General features: G+C 39.7%; 1 protein-coding gene across 1 annotated transcript in view; it reads right to left on the minus strand.

Moving 5' to 3' along the window:
• Positions 1 to 14,881, minus strand: part of LOC121574703 (metabotropic glutamate receptor 7-like) — a 318,674-nt gene that overhangs the window by 150,965 nt on the left and 152,828 nt on the right. The window contains exon 5 of the mRNA XM_041887245.2: positions 6,100 to 6,237. Within this exon, the coding sequence (XP_041743179.2) occupies positions 6,100 to 6,237 (138 nt within the window). The remainder of the gene's footprint in view (positions 1 to 6,099; positions 6,238 to 14,881) is intronic.

Genomic DNA, 14,881 nt, shown 5'->3' on the forward strand with positions numbered 1-14,881 from the left:
AGGCGAGCAGAACCTCGAGACTTCCTTAGTATTAGATTTTATGCACCAGCTGTTTTTTACCAATATACACAGACCTCTACCCCTTGTCTTTCCGGAGTCAGCAGTTCTATCCCGCCGATGTAGCGTATATCCCGCCAGCTGTATGTTATCCATGTCGTCGTTCAGCCACGACTCGGTGAAACATAAGATATTACAGTTTTTAATGTCCCGTTGGTAGGATAACCGTAATCTTAGGTCGTCCAATTTATTTGGAGAAAAAAATCTTTGTCCAATACGAGTTGAGTAATCGCTGTCCTGATATCCAGAAGGTATTTTTTGGTCATAAGAGACGGTGGCAGAAACATTATGTATAGAATCAATTACAAATAACGCAAAAAAAAAATCCTTCACATTAGAGATTGCGCAGCAGCTGTTGTTAACAAAGAGAAACAAAGATAAACCCTTCCTGAGTTTCCCGCCTACATATAGAAAAAACTGCAGATTTATAGTTGTTGTTCAGCCAATATACAGCAGTCATGCTTATTATGGGGTTAAGGTTTTAAGATTGTTATTCATGTTATTTATGACTGTATGTCGCTTTGGATAAAAGTGTCTTCTGAAAGTCCCGTGTAGCTCGGTTGGTAGATCATGGCGCTTGCAACGCCAGGGTTTTGGGTTCATTTCCCACAGGGGGCCAGTATGAAAAATGTATTCACTCACTAACTGTGTGTCGCTCTGGATAAGAGCGTCTGCTAAATGACTAAAATGTAAAATGTTAATTAATAAAGTACTCATCCTTTAATTGTGTTTGTTTATACAGCATGTACTGGCTTTCGCTGAAGTTGTTTTGCTTGTATGCTGGAGGTACAGTTGAAGTCGGAAGTTTACATACACCTTAGCCAAATACATTTAAACTCAGTTTTTCACAATTCCTGACATTTAACCCTACTAAAAATTCCCTGTCTTAGGTCAGTTAGGATCACCACTTTATTTTAAGAATGTGAAATGTCTGAATAATAGTAGAGAGAATTATTTATTTCAGCTTTTATTTCTTTCATCACATTCCCAGTGGGTCAGAAGTTTACATACACTCAATTAGTATTTGGTAAAAATTGCCTTTAAATTGTTTAACTTGGGTCAAACATTTCAGGTAGCCTTCCACAAGCTTCCCACAATAAGTTGGGTGAATTTTGGCCCATTCCTCGTGACAGAGCTTGTGTAACTGAGTCAGGTTTGTAGGCCTCCTTGCTCACACACGCTTTTTCAGTTCTGCCCACAAATGTTCTATAGGATTGAGGTCAGGGCTTTGTGATGGCCACTCCAATATCTTGACTTTATTGTCCTTAAGCCATTTTGCCACAACTTTGGACGTATGCTTGGGGTCATTGTCCATTTGGAAGACCCATTTGCGACCAAGCTTTAACTTCCTGACTGATGTCTTGAGATGTTGCTTCAATATATCCACATCATTTTCCTTCCTTATGATGCAATCTATTTTGTGAAGTGCACCAGTCCCTCCTGCAGCAAAGCACCCCCACAGCATGATGCTGCCACCCCCGTGGTTCATGGTTGGAATGGTGTTCTTTGGCTTGCAAGCTACCCCCTTTTTCCTCCAAACATAACGATGGTCATTATGGCCAAACAGTTCTATTTTTGTTTCATCAGACCAGAGGACATTTCTCCAAAAAGTTCGATCTTTGTCCCCATGTGCAGTTGCAAACCGTAGTCTGGCTTTTTTATGGCGGTTTTGGAGCAGTGGCTTCTTTCTTGCTGAGCGGCCTTTCAGGTTATGTCGATATAGGACTCGTTTTACTGTGGATATAGATTATTTTGTACCTGTTTCCTCCAACATCTTCACAAGGTCCTTTGCTGTTGTTCTGGGATTGATTTGCACTTTTCGCACCAAAGTATATTCATCTCTAGGAGACAGAACGCGTGTCCTTCCTGAGCGGTATGACGGCTCCGTGGTCCCATGGTGTTTATACTAGCGTACTATTGTTTGTACAGATGAACATGGTACATTCAGGCGTTTGGAAATTGCTCCCAAGGATGAACCAGACTTGTGGAGGTCTAAAAAAAATTTCTGAGGTCTTGGCTGATTTCTTTTGATTTTCCCATGATGTCAAGCAAAGAGGCACTGAGTTTGAAGGTAGGCCTTGAAATACATCCACAGTTAGACCTCCAATTGACTCAAATGATGTCAATTAGCCTATCAGAAGCTTCTATAGCCATGACATCATTTTCTGGAATTGTCCAAGCTGTTTAAAGGCACAGTCAACTTAGTGTATGTAAACTTCTGACCCACTGGAATTGTGATACAGTGAATTATAAGTGAAATAATCTGTCTGTAAACAATTGTTGGAAAAATTACTGGTGTCATGCACAAAGTAGATGTCCTAAATGTCTTGCCAAAACTATAGTTCGTTAACAAGAAATTTGTGGAGTGGTTGAAAAACAAGTTTTAATGACTCCAACCTAAGTGTATGTAAACTTCCGACTTCAACTGTAGCTGTCTTTTTATGGGTCTCTCAGTATGCTGCGTTTAGATGGTACGACGGTAGACGGCAAACCGGATTTCATTGTTTTCAATGAGAGCACGAGGGTGCATGCCCTCAGCTACCACGGTAGACGGGACTAGGTATGACTAAAGCGCAGCATTATGTATGACTAAGTTGGCATGACTGTATGTCGCTTTTGGATAAAAGTGTCTTCTGTGTCTCAAATGGCTATTCCCTATGTAGGGCCCACAGGAGTCTCGTCAAAAGTAGTGCACTACATAGGGAATAGGATGTAATTTGGGATGCATAACCCATAGCAGGGAGGTGGAAGGGCTCAGCTCAGACGAGCTCTTCTTCATGGTGTCGCATTCTAATGTAATAGGATAATAGGATGGGGTGAAAACCTGAACGTTGTTTGGTGGGCAGTGATCTGCGATTTTTTTTTTGTCAGCCGGTGAATGTCAAGCAAATAACTGGCAGTCTCAGGGTAATTGATCGTTAATTAACATAAACACATTTAGCATCTCCTGGCTTCCACTCATAGCCTACAAGCCACTGATGCAGACCTTTGGAACATCTACATTTAAAAAAGTCTACTAAATCCATGTGATATAGCCTACACCACCACAATAAATCCATTATTTATTTTAGACAGGTCTAAAGAAACATGAAATGAAGAAAATGTAGTCTATTTCAGAAGAACAGAATAGCGTACTCTGAGTTGTCCTTATGTTAGGTCCTGATCTGGCTATGCCATATGGCTGTGGGCTACACTAGTTCATTTAGCAGACAAGATTTGCTAAGAAGTCCTTGGCATTATTTTATACTATTTTATAGTATGAAAAATACAATTGAACATAACTGAATAAAATAGAAAGGATATGCATACATTCTGTGTTGAGCGGTTAACAAAAAAACTGGTACTCCCATATGCTTAATTTAGAGTTATTTACGTAACTTTAGTTGTGATACAAATGTTGGGCTATATGTTTTGATTTTTAATACATTCTAAGGCTGCATGATTCGACTGTGATGATGATTTGAAAAAAGTTGCAGGAAAGGCATGAGCTCTGCTTAGTTTTTTTTGCGCAGGCTGCACACACTTCATCAGTCTCTCATTCACAATTTGACAAGCACTTGATAATGCCTCGAATTTCTTGGCTGCATCCCCTTTGTGTGGCCGTAATGCCCCCTAAAATAATCCATGCCTATTGCGGCCAGTGGCCGTTGTGCCCTTGGGCTGAATATAATAATTATAATACCCTTCTCCCAGCTGCATGCCAAAGCACATCACACTCACATGGCTCTCAGTCACGTGATCGGGTCTTTCTCACAGGCTACAAGTGAAGACAGACACATTGGGGATGCAACTGCGCGCGGCGCATATTGTAGATATTGGAAGAACTGTCCACATTTACTTTTCGTCAGCCAACAAAATGAGTAGGCCTTACGAACAGCAAAAGCACTAGCCTATGTCAATATACCATCCCCCATAATACAAAAGTTGACCTATTCTATTCTGTGCAAGAAATATATATTCCAAACATAGTCCAAAATGTTTTTACGCAGTGAGGCTGACGCAACAGATCAGAACGTTCAGCTTAAAATGTTGATAAACTATTAGGCTATTTCTTCACATTATAAGCGCAGCAATGCGCAGCATGACAGTAGACTATAAGTGTGCATGTTCCATTAGCAGGAAAACACCATTCTCAAAAGAGACCACAAATGCATTATGCATGTAGTGCTTTTTAAAATAATTATCTTCCCCAAACTTGAAATTCACGCGCTGCTTACGTCTGTATGCCAGTTAGGCTCTACACCCCTTGTAAAGCAGATTAATGTGCTTAATTTTAAGAAGTTATTTGGCCATTTTAGTTGTGATACAAACCTTATCAAAATATATAGGCCTATGGGCTAGGCTACATGAGGGGTGCGACTATGATTAAAAAAAGTGGCAAAAAAAAACATACACTGTTTCTTGCCTTAAGCTGGGCATCATTAACAAGTTATACACAAGTGATAGGCTAATATTGTCACCTACAACACTATTCTTGATTTAATCTTGCTTTACATATACTAAATAATATATGTGAAATTTGTTTTGATTTAGAATGGACCATTATCATGCACCTGTATCAAAACAGGGGCAGGGGGAAAAAAATACATGTCATCTATGCACTTAAATAGCGATTGGAGGACGCTTTTCCCGTGGTTCATTTTCATGCCAGCCAGGTAGGCTATACTCCCGTTGTTAAGAGAAGCAATGTGTCCGGTTTTGAGCCCCCTCAGGCTCGTGCGGTGGAGGAGATCTTCGTGGGCTATACTAAGCCTTGTCTCAGGATAGTAAGTTGGTGGTCTGTTGATATCCCTCTGGTGGTGTGGGGGCTGTGCTTTGGCAAAGTGGGTGGGGTTGTATCCTGCCTGGTTGGCCCTGTCCGGGGGTATCGTCGGACGGGGCCACAGTGTCCCCTGACCCCCCCTACTGTCTCAGCCTCCAGTATCTATGCTGCAATAGTCTATGTGCCGGGGGGCTAGGGCCAGTCTGTTATATCTGGTGGTATTCTCTCTCTCTTTCTCTCTCAACCGCACCTGCTGTCAAGACCTCTGAATGCTTGGCTATGAAAAGCCAACTGACATTTACTCCTGAGGTGCTGACCTGTTGCACCCTCTATAACCACTGTGATTATTATTTGACCCTGCTGGTCATCTATGAACGTTTGAACATCTTGAAGAACAATATGGCCTTAATTGGCCATGTACTCTTATAATCTCCAACCGGCACAGCGAGAAGAGGACTGGCCACCCCTCAGAGCCTGGTTCCTCTCTAGGTTGCTTCCTAGGTTTCTGCCTTTCTAGGGAGATTTTCCTAGCCACCGTGCTTCTACATCTGCATTGCTTGCTGTTTGTGGTTTTAGGCTGGGTTTCTGTATAGCACTTTATGACATCTGCTGGTGTAAAAAGGGCTTTATAAATACATTTGATTGATTGATTGAATATTAGGAAAGTTGAGAAATAAATATAGTAGGCCTAGCCTATAGAGAGCTGATGGGATCCTCCTCTTTTTAATAGAGACCACTGTTATCTCACGCAATATAGAAATGTTGCGCAACATGAGCTCATGGGACTCTCATGAACTGTTTGATTAGATTTTCGATTACATTTGCATTGATGTCAGGGTGATTACGGGGACAATAGAGCGCTGCGTACCAGGCAGTTAGCAAGTTTGGTAGGCTGCTAATGACCATCAGCAGCATCAGAGCTTGGAGAAGCCTAATTACTGTGACTAATGGTCACTGGAATTTGACTGCCATCATGACTCATTACTGCCGATGTGGGGGTAATACGGTTACCCTAACAGCCCTGTGGGGGTTACTGCACATCCTTGCAGAGTGCAGAATAAAATTTCACCAAGGGGTATTCCGAGAACAGGGCAAACACCACTGCAGTGTGGTACGGATCCTATCGTTGGCCTACTAGCATGCCATATAAAGAGTTCAAATGTTTAGGGTAATAAAGTATAACGTTGTTAATAAGTGCTCAGGAATCTATCATGTGCCAATATTTAGGGGGTTTAAAGTACAGCCTTGTAAAGTGCATAAACAAAAACAAAAATGGCTACCTGTGCATTTCCTGCTGGTGTCTTCCTTCTTAGAGGAGCTCATCAGTTTACAGTTGAAGTTCTCCTCCCAGTATTCTGCAAACCACACATTTCTCCTGTTGTTCTCCAGCGTCCGGGACGTGAAGTAGGCATCAAACCCTGGAAATAAAAGACAGATAAGCAAGTCTTAGACACATCTTAGAGCAAGTCTTAGAACAAGTCTTAGACAAGTCGTAGACAAGTCTTAGAACAAGTCTTAGACACATCTTAGAACAAGTCTTAGACAAGTCTTAGACAAGTCTTAGAACAAGTCTTAGACAAGTCTTAGAACAAGTCTTAGAACAAGTCTTAGACAAGTCTTAGACACATCTTAGAACAGGTCTTAGACAAGTCTTAGACACATCTTAGAACAGGTCTTAGACAAGTCTTATACACATCTTAGAACAAGTCTTAGACAAGTCTTAGACAAGTCTTAGAACAAGTCTTAGACAAGTCTTAGAACAAGTCTTAGAACAAGTCTTAGACAAGTCTTAGAACAAGTCTTAGAACAAGTCTTAGAACAAGACTTAGACAAGTCGTAGACACATCTTAGAGCAAGTCTTAGACAAGTCTTAGACACATCTTAGAACAAGTCTTAGACAAGTCTTAGACACATCTTAGAGCAAGTCTTAGAACAAGTCTTAGACAAGTCTTAGAACAAGTCTTAGACAAGTCTTAGAACAAGTCTTAGAACAAGTCTTAGACAAGTCTTAGAACAAGTCTTAGAACAAGTCTTAGAACAAGACTTAGACAAGTCTTAGAACAAGTCTTAGAACAGTGTCTAACCATCCGCTGCTGATATAGAAAAAGGCATCACATGTTGTTTTTATTTAGACACTGTTTGCATTATTATGTAGGACACTTTACCTTCAAGCTTTATATTTGTCCAGTTCCTATTGCTCCTGTTTCCCCTGCTGAAATAGACCCCGTGAAACCACTATTTTAGGACATATTTTAATTCCCTGTCTGGTTCCATTGCAAGTGTCAGTAATTAAAGCTGATGAGTATTTCAGTAGAACTCTTCCATCTTGCCTGAGCTTGCATCAACATGACAACTTCTGGAACAGAGAACAAGTGTTTGCATCTTTTGCTAGTTTGTTATTTTTCTATTTCAGACAGTGGCGACCCGTCATTCTGGGCAGGTGAGGCAGAGGCCTACCTGTTTTGAGCCCCACCGGTTTAGCTAAAAATTACCAGTACCAATCAAAATTTTGGACACACCTACTCATTCCAGGATTTTTCTTTATTTTTACTATTTTCTACATTGTAGAATAATAGTGAAGACATCAAAACTATGAAATAACACATATGGAATCATGTAGTAACCAAAAAAAGTGTTATAAAATCAAAATGTATTTTATATTTGAGATTCCTCAAAGTAGCCACCCTTTGCCTTCATGACAGCTTTGCACACTCTTGCCATTCTGTCAACCAGCTTCACCTGGAATGAATTTCAATTAACAGGTGTGCCTTGTTAAAAGTTAATTTGTGGAATTTATTTCCTTCTTAATGCGTTTGAGCAAATCAGTTGTGTTGTGACAAGGCGGGGGGGGTATATAGAAGATAGCCCTATTTGAGAAAAGTCCATATTATGTCAAGAACAGCTGAAATGAGCAAAGAGAAACGACAGTCCATCATTACTTTAAGACGTGAAGGTCAGTCAATACGCAACATTACAAGAACTTTGAAAGTTTCTTCAAGTGCATTCGCAAAAACCATCAAGCGCTATGATGAAATTGGCTCTCATGAGGAACGGCACAGGAATGGAAGACCCAGAGTTACCTCTGCTGCAGAGGATAAGTTCATTAGAGTTAACTGCACCTCAGAAATTGCAGCCCAAATAAATGATTCACAGAGTTCAATTAACAGACACATCTCAACATCAACTGTTCAGAGGGGACTGCGTGAATCAGGCCTTCATGGTCGAATTGCTGCAAATAAACCACTACTAAAGGACACCAATAAGAAGAAGAGACTTGCTTGGGCCAAGAAACACGAGCAATGGACATTAGACCGGTGGAAATCTGTCCTTTGGTCTGATGAGTCCAAAATTGAGATTTCTGGTTCCAACCACCGTGTCTTTGTGAGACGCAGAGTAGGTGAACGGATGATCTCCGCCTGTGTGGTTCTCACCGTGAAGCATGGAGGAGGAGGTGTGATGGTGTGGGGGTGCTTTGCTGGTGACACTGTCTGTGATCTTTTTAGAATTCAAAGCACACTTAACCAGCATGGCTACAACAGCATTCTGCAGCGATACGACATCCCATCTGTTTTGCGCTTAGTTTGACTATCATTTGTTTTTCAACAGGACAATGACCCAACACACCTCCAGGCTGTGTAAGGGCTATTTGACCAAGAAGTAGAGTGATGGAGTGCTGCATCAGATGACCTGACCTCCACAATCATCCGACCTCAACCCAATTGAGATGGTTTAGGATGAGTTGGACTGCAGAGTGAAGGAAAAGTAGCCAACAAGTGCTCAGCATATGTGGGAACTCCTTCAAGACTGTTGGAAAACCATTCCAGGTGAAGCTTTGTTGAGGTATGCCAAGAGTGTGCAAAGCTGTCATCAAGGCAAAGTGTAGCTACTTTGAAGAATCTACATTCTCTCTAAAATCTAAAATCTAAAATATATTTTGATTTGTTTAACACTTTTTTGGTTACTAAATGATTCCATATGTGTTATTTTATAGTTTGGATGTCTTCACTATTATTCGGCAATGAAGAAAATAGTAAAAATAAAGAAGATTGCGACTCAACTTTGTCTCTGTACTGACGTTTTGCCTGTCTGATTGCCTTACAGAGGGCATAACTGGACTGTTTGTTCACGACCATGTTCCCAGTCACCTTGCCGTGGTTATATGCGGTGGTTTGCGCTTTCAGTTTTGTGCAAATTCAGCCATCTATCCACGTTTATTTGTTTGGATAGGTTTCATCACGTTGGGAACAACATCCCATATACACTTCCTGATGAACTCAGTCATACGTCAATGTTGTTCTCAGAGGCAACTCACAGTCCGCAAAACAATCTTGAAGCATGTATTCCGATTGGTCAGACCAGCGTTGAACAGTCCTTACCATGGGTACTTCTTGCTTGAGATTCTGCCTATAGGAAGTAAGGAGCAGTATAGAGACGTGATCTGATTTGTCGAAGGGAGGACGGGGGAGGGCCTTGTAGAGGTTCCAGAAGGGAGAGTAGCAATTGGTCGAGAGTTTTTGATGCGCTAGTAGCGCAGGCAATGTGTTGGTAACACTTCGGTTGCGTTTTTGCTTGACTAAAATCCCCAGCTACAAAAAAAAATATGCAGTTTCCAGTTTATACAAAGACCAGTGTAGTTCCTTGAGAGCCGTCGTGCTATCGGATTGAGGGGGGAATATACACGTCTGTGACGATGGCCGAAGATAATTCTGTCGGGAGGTAATGCGGTCAGATATTTGATTGTTTAGGTATTGTGTCAGGAGGTAATGCGGTCAGATATTTGATTGTTTAGGTATTCTGTCGGGAGGTAATGCGGTCAGATATTTGATTGTTTAGATATTGTGTCAGGAGGTAATGCGGTCAGCATTTGATTGTTTAGGTATTCTGTCGGGAGGTAATGCGGTCAGCATTTGATTGTTTAGGTATTCTGTTGGGAGGTAATGCGGTCAGCATTTGATTGTTTAGGTATTCTTTCGGGAGGTAATGCGGTCAGCATTTGATTGTTTAGGTATTCTGTCGGGAGGATATTCTAGGTATTGTGAGGTATATCAGCAGCATTGATGTTATCACAGGCCTTTTAGAGATTTAGGATCTTCATTTGAGACAGTTTGCTACAACAGGAAAATAATCCTGCAGCAACAGGAAATGTTAATTATTATGTGGATTAAATTATTTATTTTTTTTTAAAATTGGGGGGGTTATATATTTTACATTAGGGCAAATCAAGTCTGAAATTTCTAAGTGGAAATTACAAACTTTAGAAGAGAATAATTTACAAACTGTTACCCTGTTATCATTTTATCCTGTTTCCATTGTATCCTATTATCATGTTAGCATTGTATCCAATTATCCTGTTTGTGATGAGGTGATTTTGAAGGAGTCAGGCACAAGTGAGTAAATCACAGAATAACAGGATTTATTCTGAACCACAGAGTTACGCAGTAATGTGTAAAATGTGTAAAAATACTCCAGTGCGCAAAACAGGCGCACTGGAAAATACAAGGCACACATGAAATATTCCCGGTTATACAAAATACACGGAGCTCCACCGAGCTTCTCTCTCCTCCACAATAAACAATTACACACAAAGACAAGGGGGCAGAGGGAACACTTATACAGGTACTGATGAGGGGATATGAACCAGGTGTGTGTAATGATCAAGACAAAACAAATGGAATGATGAGATGAGGAGCGACAGTGGCTAGAAGTTCGGTGAAGACGAACGCCGAAGCCTGCCCGAACAAGGAGAGGAGGCAGCCTCGGAGGAAGTCGTGACACTGTAAATCCTGGTATCTTGTTAGACCAGTTATCCTTTCACTTTCCTCTTCCATTTTTGTGGTAATGCTGCAATTATTTGGCTGTAATTTTGGGTAGAGCAGAAATTTCCATATGTTTTTGTTAGCTGCATGTGCGACATAACTCCACCAGTCCTACCTATGATATCATTTACGAAGTTTATACCTTTTTTTTCTTTTCTTTTTTTCGAAAAATCATGTTTTTTTAATCAATTAGTATATTTGAGTTGAACCACAATATTTGTTGCATTATTTTGTTATGTCGTTTCTGGAGGATTCAATTGAAATTGATAGTGATATTTGGGAGATGATTTCCTTTTCAAATAACTGAAAGTGAGAGGTTGTAATCTGAATAAAGGGAAAAAGGCCATTCTTGAACATTGGGTGAGACAATCTTACTAATTTGCTAGAGAACCAGTTCGGATTTAAGTATAACTTTTGTATGACTGAAGCTTTCAGTGGTAGGTCTAATGCTTTAATATTTAATAATTTCTGTCCTCCGAATTCATTTCATTAAATAAATAGGGCCATTTAATTTTTCTGGCTTGCCGTTCCAAATAAAATTGAATATTTTTTTCTCATGTAATTTAAAAAAAACTGTTCGCTAGGCGTAGGCAAGACCATAAGCAAATAGGTAAACTGGGATAATACTAAAGAGTTAATCAGGGTGATTTTTCCACAAATTTACAAATTTACCTTCCATGGTATCAAGATCTTATCTATTTTTGTTAACTTTCTATTAAATTATATTGGAGTGAGATCATTTATTTCATTAGGGATATGTATTCTGGATATATCCACACAACCATCAGACAATTTTATTGGTAACCTACATGGTAATGTAAAAATTGTATTTTTTTGTGATCCAATACGTAATATAGTACATCTATCCTAATTTGGTTGTAATCCAGAGGGGTTAGAAAATGTATCTAGATCCTCTATGAGGCTGTGGAGGGATGCTGGTTGTGGATTTAAAAGAAAACATGAATCATCAGCATACAATGACACCTTTGTTTTTATGCCCTGGATTTCTAATCCCTTGATATTATTGTTGGATCTGATTTTAATAGCTAACATCTCGATGGCAACAATAAATAGATATGCCGATAGTGGACAACCTAGTTTCACTTCTCTTGACAGTTTAAAACTTTCTGAGAAATAGACATTATTTACTATTTTACACCTAGGGTTACTATACATGATTTTGACCCATTTTATAAGAGATTCTCCAAAATTGAAACGCTCCAGGCATTTATATATAAACCACAGTCATACTTTATCAAATGCCTTTTCAAAGTCTGCTATGAATACCAGGCCTGGTTTCCCAGATTTTTCATAGTGTTCTATTGTTTCCAGTACTTGCCATATATTATTTCCAATGTATCGTCCATGTAAAAGAATGAATAATGTCCGACAATATCTTTTTAATTCTATGCGCTATACATTTTGCTAGAATTTTTGCATCACAACACTGAAGTGTAAGGGGCCTCCAATTTTTTTAATGGACTGGATCTTTATATTTTCCACTTGTATCCTGTTTCAGTAATAATGAAATCAGACCATCTTCTTGAGTGTCTGATAATCTACCATTTACATAGGAGTGGTTAAAACCTGCTAATAACGGTCCTCTGAGTATATAAAAACTATTACCTCGATTGGTATGCCATCCAACCCTGGAGTTTTCCCGGACTTAAAGTCTTTAATTGCATCCAGAAGTTCCTCTTCTCTAATTTCACCTTCACATGAGTCTTTCTGTATGGCAGTTAATTTTACATTATCAATAGAAAAAACATCTCTACGATTAGCTTCAGTTAGAGGAGATGGAGGCGACTGAAACTAAAACATAGGCTTAAAGTACTTTGCTTCCTCCTTCAAAATATAATTTGGTGAATCATGGGTGACTCCGTCATTTGTAACCAGTTTCATTAAGTTCTTTTTGGTAGCATTCCTATGTTGAAGATTAAAACATAATTTGGTGCATTTTCCCCCATACTCCATCCAGTTGGCTTTATTTTTATAATATATCACACTTGATCTTTCTTGAATAAGTTTCTCAATTTCTTTTAGTTTTTCCTCTAATTTATTCTGAGCCTCTATGTTACAGTTTTTATTGCCATCTATCTGTTCTGTTAGACCTTATTTCCTTTGTTAGTCTAAACTATTTTGACTTAAATTGCTTTTGTTTTCGAGATGAGTACTGAATTGCATGGCCTCTAAAGGCACATTTAAAGGTGTCCCATACAATAAGGGGATTTCGCTGTACCTATGTTATGTCGGAAAAAAACAGTTATAAATTCCTCTGTCCTAGTTAAAAACAAGTTATCATCCAATAGGCTTTGATTACATTTCCAATATCCTCGCCATGAGGAAATTCAGTAAGAGTAATGTATGTGCCTATTGTATGATTGTCCGACCGCATTCTGTCCCTTATCAACACTTTTTAAACTTTTGGTGCCAACGAGAATGACATAAGAAAGAAGTCAAGACGACTAGCTTGATTGAGTCTCCGCCATGTATATCTCACTAGATCAGGATATGTAAGCCTCCATATATCTACTAGTTCTAATGTATCCATGACATTCACGATTTCATTAAGAGCATGAGGGTGATTGTTTGTGGTGTGATTTCCTTTTACGGTCCATTGAGCTATTTAAAATAGTATTATAATCCCCCACCATAATAATAGAGTCTTGAATTGCTTGCAGGGTTGATCATTTATTATATATATTGTCAAAGAAGTGTGGATCATCATTATTTGGTCCGTAAAGGTTAATGAGCCATATCTGTTTATGGTCCAATAACATATTTAAAATAATCCATCTACCTTGCTGATCTGTTTGGACAATTAGCACATTCGGATCGAAATTACTGTTAATTAATATCGTCACCCCTTTTGAGTTTCTTTGCCCATGGGAGAAGCATATTTCGCCAGATGCTCAACGGTTGTTACATCCCAGAGCCCAACTCAAGAAAGGACCTGATTTATGAATGCATGTACAGTTACAGCTGTTTGAGAAAGCATGCAAGATTGAGCAAAAATTGACAACAATGTGAGATTTGATTAATCTATGTCAAGTCCTAGGTGATGGAGTCAGACCTTTGATTATTTTGTGCCACCAGGGCCACAATAATATGCCCCCTCTCTGATTGTCCGTCTGTGACCCCCTCCCCATGGGTTACTGCAGCCAGTGTTGCCAGCACTGCCACTACCTGGGTGGGGGTACGCCACCGGAATCCCCACCGGCTAGGTACAAGGTCGTCAAGGTTCTCATTAGCAGCTTTGAGAATTTCCTTGTATATTATGCTCTCCCATCAGGGGGCTCTGGCTTTGTAGGACCAACCCTGCCAGACAGGCTCAGAATCTTGAGGGGGCGGTGCTGCTCTAGTAGGTCTCTGACAGCATTTATTTTCCTGTTTTGGCTGCATATAGGCAACTCACAGCAGGTCCATAAAACAGATGGGGACTTCTCTTTGGTGTATGGGTCGCTCAGGTGGGTGTCTAGGATATAGGGTTGGGGATCATTCCATCATGATAGGACAATAAAAAAAGAGATTAGATGTATACTATATTTAAAAATGTATATCCTTCATCTGCACAAAATTGAAAGCTCTCTCTCACAACCCCTGCTCACAGACACATGTTGGCTCTGGGATATGCAACCATTTATTTCTCACTCACTTAACGCCACACTTATTCAAACACCAAAACGCACACGACGCCTTCCATCACAATACATCCACACATCCTCACATACTGTGCCTTCTATGTCTTCTGTTTGATATGTTTTTATCTCCACTATGTTGATTGAGTACTTGTGTTCTAATTTAGTTGTATTTGAAGATGTATTATTTTGCTTGTTATCTTTTCGTGTAATACCGTCTTATCCCTTTATAAAATACTATACCTACTATAAATATGTTTTATTATTACAATCCCTACCATGGCTAGTATTGGGTGCTCCATTATTCGACTCCTCTATAAGAACTTTCAGAATAGCCATGGAGTAGTCTTTGAATCGCGGAACATTTGGTTGTCAATATACAGTTTATCGACTACGAGAGCAACACGCTTCCCTTTTAATCTATTTTCCTTGAAGATTGGGTACAGAACTTTGCGCCGTTCTGCAATCTCCCTCGGGAACTGATCATTCATGCTTATTTTCATGCCAGCAAGTATTTTACCTAGGCTTTTAACCATTGCTTTATCCTTAAAGAAAGCAAATTTAGCAACGATTGGATGCTCATACAGTGGGGAAAAAAAGTATTTAGT

Source organism: Coregonus clupeaformis, chromosome 10 (assembly GCF_020615455.1).
Source record: "Coregonus clupeaformis isolate EN_2021a chromosome 10, ASM2061545v1, whole genome shotgun sequence".
NCBI lineage: Eukaryota > Metazoa > Chordata > Actinopteri > Salmoniformes > Salmonidae > Coregonus > Coregonus clupeaformis.